Genomic DNA, 7,820 nt, shown 5'->3' on the forward strand with positions numbered 1-7,820 from the left:
ACTTATCCTGACGTGTATCTTGTGGAGAAAGTACTGCGCAGAAGGGGCGACGAGGTTTACGTGAAATGGCTGGAATTCGATGGATCGCACAACTCGTGGATACACAAGGACAATGTCATTTAATTCGTGCAAACTGTATTTTATTCTTAATATAAAAATGATACATGTAAAGTGTTTGAAATATGTATTACATATAAAGTATATAATAAAAAATATTAAATACGCATATGTAGAATATCTTTATTAATATTCCTTCATCTATTGTACCTACATTGTACATACATACATACATACATACATACATACATACATACATACATACATACATACATACATACATACATACATACGTACATACGTACATACGTACATACGTACATACGTACATACGTACATACGTACATACGTACATACGTACATACGTACATACGTACATACGTACATACGTACATACGTATGCTCGCGGACAGAAAGGTTGTCCGAAAGGTTGTCCGACTTTGAGCCGTATTCATAGTATGAATACGGGTGTATAAGTCGGACAACCTTTCTGTCCGCGAGTGTACATACGTACATACGTACATACGTACATACGTACATACGTACATACGTACATACGTACATACGTACATACGTACATACGTACATACGTACATACGTACATACGTACATACGTACATACGTACATACGTACATACGTACATACGTACATACGTACATACGTACATACGTACATACGTACATACGTACATACGTACATACGTACATACATACATACGTACATACATACATACATACGTACATACATACATACATACATACATACATACATACATACATACATACATATGTACATACATTGCATACATTATATTACATATATTGCATACATTACATACGTGCATATACTACATACATTGCATACATTGCATACATTATATATTACATACATTACATACGTACATACATTACGTTATATTCGGTAATGTCCCCACGGCAACGTATCGGTCGAATCCGGCACGATATATCGCTTATTGACGTACGGACTCAGAGCGATTTTCGTCTCGCTGATAGTGTACACTTCGTGCATTTTCGATCTTATGCACGACTGCGGTCGAGTCATTTCGATCTCATCGTTCAGACACCGCGTGTAGTTGTCGAACGTGATGGTGCGCGCGATGACGTTGCTTTTGACACCTTTAGCTTTTTTACAGTCTTTTTTGCCATCGACTCGCAAGGCGTACATTTTCGCCCTAAGTCCAACGAATTCGGTCATGATCGCGCCGTTGTTTTCGTCCTTCATCAGGCCCGGCACTTTTTTATTCACGAGAGGCATACCATAAGCGTTATCTACCGCGTAATCACTCGTGTCGAACCTGACTATATCACGTTTCATGTTCTCATACGCGTCGTCGCACTCGATATGATAAATTCACTGTCCGTGTCGGTATACATGATTCTACACAAGTCGCGGTACAGGGGAGACATGTACTCGTGGTGAAATTCGTATAGGCACACCTTCGACAGGTCGAGGATGCACATGCCGTCGTAGATCGGTTTGTCGAATTTCACCTCGAGTTTGCGCAGTTTTGACGGCTACCAGATTTTCCGAAAACACGCTCCTGCTGTGGAAATTCGGTCGCGCGATCATTGCCTCCGCGCCGTATCGTCCGTCCCACCGCTCTCGGATACGGTTTCACCGGTCAAGGAACTGTAAAATGAATCGCGCGGCGGTAAACACGTATCCTCCAGCTTTTCGACGCTGTCCACGTATTCGTATGGAAAGACACCTTTTCGCGTCAATAATTCAAAATTGTCGTTGGATAACGCGGAAAATTTGGAACGTATAATTTTTAATTTATCTTTATCGAGGAAGGATGCCAATTTTGCGAGACTCGCGCTCAGAAATTTGTATGAGTCGATGAATCTTAATTTTATATCGCTCCGCGAATCTGATCTTTCGGCTGTGTTTTTCACGTGCTTCGTGAATGAGATGTACTTTTCCTTTGTTATAGGCAGTACATCGATCGAGCCTTCGAACGCGGCAGCTATCTCCTTGATAATAAAGTGTGCGTCATAGCCCGATAGATTGTGAAAAATGACTGGAATAAAGTGAGAATCCTTATAATTCAGATTGCACGTCGAATGTGCTGGACCTCTATAACGCCCGGTCAGGTGGCAATGATCGCGTACACGATTATCATCCGGCGCGAACGGTTTTTCGCAAATGTGACATTGCGCCGCGCTGTGAAATGTCTCCCGTTCGTCTCGCGTTAGCTCTACCATGCACACATTGTCTGACAAGATGTTTTTTACGCGATGCGCCAATCCTTTGAGTTCCTCGGCGAACCACGCGACGCAGTCATTATCGCGACGAAATCGATATACCGATAACGAGTCGTCGTACGAGCACTGTACGTAGTATCCTATACTACATACCCGATGATGTTGATAGGCGTATGACGTGTGTTCCGTCTCCGGTTGTTTTCTTCAGCACGCACTCCAGATCGGCATACACCACGAAGGGAAGTCGTACTTTCCTGCTGTGGTTCTTGAAGCTCAGCCACTTGTTGTCCTCGCTCGGCAGTCTGATAGCGCAGTCGTTTACCTCTCGGCAGTCCACAGTGTGAGACTGCAACTTGTCGCCAGAGAAAAAATAATGTAGACATCTGCAAAAAAGAAACACAAATATTATAAATTTTTTTATACACAAAATATAAAATATTCTATATTATTATTATTAAAAGAAGTATAGACACTTACCGATCACAAATGTACTTCTAGCCATGGTGCTTGCTCAATTGTGAGCTCACGAGGCGGGATAGATGTTTAATCCACGCGAAATGCCCGACATTGTTGTCCTGTGGATCCTGCACGTACAGCAGATTCACGTGTTTGTCACTCGTGCGGTCGGTAAGCCGTATTGGAAGAACGTTCGATGTCTTCTGTCCCTCGATGATATACACGTTGATCGACACGTCGTTGAGTCGTTCAAACTGTTTAATCTGACTCAACGTCATTGGGAACACAATGTCTCGTAAATTCAGTACCGTTGAATAATGCGGGTATGAAGATTCCCGTTCTAAATGTCTTTCAGCTGGATGTAAGGCGGCGACCACTGACCACGCAAAACACGCATTGTCCATTGATCGCACATTGATTACCACGTTCTTCAATTTAATGTTTTGAGGCAATTTCAGGTGACACCCCGTGCGCAAAGGATTGTACCTGTTGACGTTCACCGTCAAATTGAGGATTCGCGTCAACGCCCACCCACTGTCGCGTTCCTGGAACTCCTCGAGGGACGCTAATGTGGGCTCGATAACTTGCCGCTCGTACCACTCGCGCAAGTGCGATGTACGACAGAGTTCTTTGTTATTTGTAGTTATACTCTTATTGGCACGTTTATCACCTGCCACAAACTCCCCGTTGAACGCGGTGTTCACTTTGTCACAGTTATGTGTTTTTATAACGTCTCGCACTCGCTTGCACACTACGCTGCAGGCGTCTTCCAAAAACTGTCGCGGATCTATATGGTCTGTATTAATTACCGCGCCGGTCATTATCCGCGATTCGAACGCGACATCGATTTCTCGCCATACGAGTTCTGCCGCGCGCGTGTCGCCACTGTTACCGGTGTTCGCATAATCGCCACCGCTACGGATAAATTGTCTTTCCAATCGCGTCTTCGCACCCTCGAGTCGCGCGATTCTGGCAACTAACTTTTGCCTCCGCCCGATCGAGAGCCGCGGACGTTTGGCAGTGCTGCGTGTCTCGAGCTGCTCGACGAATTCCGCGCATTGCAGCGCCCATGTGAAAAATTCACCCAAGGTAGCTACTTGGTCGGACAGCTCCAATAGATCACGTTCGGTTTGCTTGAATTGATCCATGTTTGATCACTTTCGCACCAGTTCTTTTATTATATTGCTCCACAGAGTCTCTCTTACAGAGCAACGTACACGTGATAATGTTCGATCATAAAATAAACTGCAATACTTTTCGACCGATGTATCGCTCTCAAATCATACTACTGCGGCTCGACGCGCTTCATTCCTCGTTATATACCCTTTGCCCTCTCTCTCGCTCCGACTGATTTTTGAAAGATCTTTTCCTTTGTCTCGCGTACTGCGTAAATAGATTGTTTAGTCTACGCGATAACACCCCCTTTTCCTAGAAAAATGTTGTTTACGACGAACATGTTCCGACAGGTTCGACGCGTTATCGGGTCGATCATCGTCCCAATGACGTCATTTCTTCCTTTGTCTCGCGTACTGCGTAGATTGTTTTACGTACTGCGTAGATAGATTGTTTAGTCTACGCGATAACACCCCCTTTTCCTAGAAAAATGTTGTTTACGACGAACATGTTCCGACAGGTTCGACGCGTTATCGACAAAACACGCTCCTACGCAGGGCGCTATCGAGTTAGTCTTACCCATTGTGCGCCGCCTAGCGGCGTCGTTGCAAACGTACCCTGCGGCGCGACGCGCACCCCACGCGGACCCCCCACGCGGACCCCGCGGACCCCCACGCGGACCCCCCGCGCGACCCCGCGGCGCGACCGCAAAACGCGGACCCGCGGCGCGGGTGAGTCATCCCGGTGAGTCATCCCGGTGAGTCATCCGGATATGAGTCATCCCGGTGAGTACTCCCGGTGAGTCATCCCGGATATGAGTCATCCCGGTGAGTCTCCCGGCGTAATCCGATATCCTTGTGTAACCCGATTACCACGCCCCCTCCCCCTCCCCTCACCCCCCGCGAAATCCGATACCCTTGTGTAACACGATATTCCGCCCCCTCCCCCTTCCCCTCACCCTCCCCCCCACGAAATCCGATACCCCCCCTCCCTCAACCCCTCTCATTGCCCCCGGGGTGAAACGCCCTTACTATAACTACTCAGGCCAGTTAGCGACGGAGCTAACTTTTTCGGGATCGGTCCGAATTCCGGTCGCGATCGACTATGTGGCCGAAATATTTAATTTGGTTGGCACAAAATCTGCATTTTTCGAGTTAATGCGGGGGTTTGCCTCGCGGAGCCGGCGGAAAACCTCTCGTAGAATACGCAAATGTTCCTCGAACGTTTCACTGCTGATAACTACATCATCGAGGTACATAAACACGTGCGATTCCAATTCGGGGCCTAATATGGTGTTGAGCACCGTTGGAACGTGGCCGACGCTGAATGCATCCGAACGGCATCACCTTAAATTGCATCAGCCCTTTGCCGGGGACGGTAAAAGCGGTCACGGTTCGGCTTTCCGGCACGAGTGGCACCTGCCAGAGCCGTTTTTCAAGTCGACGTCGCACAGTGGGACGAAGGCTTCCAAATTTCGAAATTGCGACTAATACATAAAAAGAAATGAATATATTTCCTAACTTATATATAAACTGAATCTTCATATTATGGTCCGAAATAATATAAGCGCGTTTATTTCGTACTTGTCCAGAAACGTGAACATGAACGTATTATCAAACTTTTTGTGTGTATGACATATCTCTGTTTTGTTGCTAAATATTTCAAGGAAAAATACAACTAAACAGTACACAATCTCAGAAACTCTATTCTTATAAAAAGTACTATTATTAATATGTGAGATACACAATTAAACTTTGTTTACCTTACTGAACAATAATTAAACAATATCTCTTCGAAACTCTGTTTGGATCAATTTTTAACATTTAAATTAATAGTGCAGTCTTTGGAAACCTACTAGAACCACTTGAAATCGAATAATTTCGGAAGAGTACACATTGGTAGATTAATTACACAAACACACAAAATAAAAAAAGTGGGCTGTTCTTTGACCAGACCCACCTATCTTTATGTAGTTTTGACGCGCTGAATCCGAATCTGAAGTCCGTTTAGCCCAAACACCCTCAAAATTTCGAGTAAATCGCAAAAAATAGCTAAAAATGGCGAAAAATCACGTTAACGAGTGCGAGAAAATTCGGAAAAATTTTTTCTGACCTGGATCAAGTGTGTTTCTTTTGTATTTTGACGCGCTGAATCCGAATCTGAAGTCTGTTTAGCCCAAACACCCTCAAAATTTTGAGTAAATCGCAAAAAGTAGCTAAAAATGGCGAAAAATCACGTTAACAAATGCGAAAAAATTCGGAAAAATTTTTTCTGACCTGGATCAAGTGTGTTTTTTTTTGTATTTTGACGCGCTGAATCCGAATCTGAAGTCCGTTTAGCCCAAACACCCTCAAAATTTCGAGTAAATCGCAAAAAGTAGCTAAAAATGGCGAAAAATCACGTTAACGAGTGCGAGAAAATTCGGAAAAATTTTTTCTGACCTTGATCAAGTGTGTTTTTTTTGTATTTTGACGCGCTGAATCCGAATCTGAAGTCCGTTTAGCCCAAACACCCTCAAAATTTCGAGTAAATCGCAAAAAATAGCTAAAAATGGCGAAAAATCACGTTAACGAGTGCGAGAAAATTCGGAAAAATTTTTTCTGACCTGGATCAAGTGTGTTTCTTTTGTATTTTGACGCGCTGAATCCGAATCTGAAATCCGTTTAGCCCAAACACCCTCAAAATTTTGAGTAAATCGCAAAAAGTAGCTAAAAATGGCGAAAAATCACGTTAACGAGTGCGAGAAAATTCGGAAAAATTTTTTTCTGACCTGGATCAAGTGTGTTTCTTTTGTATTTTGACGCGCTGAATCCGAATCTGAAGTCCGTTTAGCCCAAACACCCTCAAAATTTCGAGTAAATCGCAAAAAGTAGCTAAAAATGACGAAAAATCACGTTAACGAGTGCGAGAAAATTCGGAAAAATTTTTTCTGACCTGGATCAAGTGTGTTTTTTTTTGTATTTTGACGCGCTGAATCCGAATCTGAAGTCCGTTTAGCCCAAATACCCTCAAAATTTCGAGTAAATCGCAAAAAATAGCTAAAAATTGCGAAAAATCACGTTAACGAGTGCGAGAAAATTCGAAAAAATTTCTCTGACCTGGATCAAGTGTGTTTCTTTTGTATTTTAATGCGCTGATTCCGAATCTGAAGTCTGTTGAGCTCCATTACTAAAAAAATTTGGCAAAATCACAAATTAAAAAAAAAGAAAATCGTGAATAGTAAAAATCCAGAAAAAAATGTCATGGATATGAATTACTTCAGAACAAATTGTACGGAATCAGGTTTACTTTGATGTTCTTCTTATACTGTTTTTCTTTTGTAGCGAACTCTTTTCTCTTCGAATGACCTATGCAGTGGGTTTCTCTTTCTCTTCTTCCCATTCTGATTCGTTTCTCTCTTTTGTCCAACAGTAATCTGCCATCATGTTGATATCCCATCTTCCTTGGTATCGAAATTCCATTTCACGTATATCTTGATGGAATCGTTCTCCTTGTTCTTCACTGTAGTCTTCAAGGTTTTCAGGAAAGTAGTTAAGATGAGAATGTAGGAAGTGCAATTTGAGATTCATCAAGCAACATAACTTTTTAAAATTTTTCAACAACTCTTCAACCAAAATCTGGTAATCCTCACTCCTCTCATTTCCTAAAAAGTTCTGAGATACATTCCTGAAACTTTGCCACGCTGCTTTTTCAGTGTCATTCATCTGTGTAATGAAATTTTCGTCTCGAAAAAGAGTTCGAATTTGAGGACCATCAATGATACCCTCTTTCAATTTCGCATCACTTATCGCGGGAAACTTCTTCCTAAGTATTGAAAACAGTCACTATCTTTATCAAAGCTTTGACAAACTGCTTCATGAGACCAAGCTTGATATGAAGAGGTGGTAGCAGAATTTTCGAGGATCAATCAATGGTCTGCGTTATGTTCCTTGATCCTGGATGAAACTCCGTTCTCTTGGCCATTCTTT

The 7,820-nt window shown here is 43.0% G+C and overlaps 1 protein-coding gene across 1 annotated transcript; it reads right to left on the minus strand.

Annotated features, from left to right (window-relative positions):
- Positions 1-1,603: 1,603 nt before the first annotated feature.
- Positions 1,604-4,373, minus strand: LOC139780030 (uncharacterized). The gene is made up of 2 exons (XM_071718560.1): positions 2,761-4,373; positions 1,604-2,666 (listed from the first exon to the last, which is right to left on the minus strand). The coding sequence occupies exon 1, from the start codon at positions 3,885-3,887 to the stop codon at positions 2,778-2,780; it is 1,110 nt and encodes a 369-aa protein (XP_071574661.1). The 5' UTR covers positions 3,888-4,373; the 3' UTR covers positions 1,604-2,666; positions 2,761-2,777.
- Positions 4,374-7,820: the final 3,447 nt, after the last annotated feature.

The sequence above is a fragment of the Temnothorax nylanderi genome, unplaced genomic scaffold, assembly GCF_030848795.1.
Source record: "Temnothorax nylanderi isolate EJ_2023f unplaced genomic scaffold, tnyl_v1.0 TNYL_tig0258_pilon, whole genome shotgun sequence".
Classification (NCBI taxonomy): domain Eukaryota; kingdom Metazoa; phylum Arthropoda; class Insecta; order Hymenoptera; family Formicidae; genus Temnothorax; species Temnothorax nylanderi.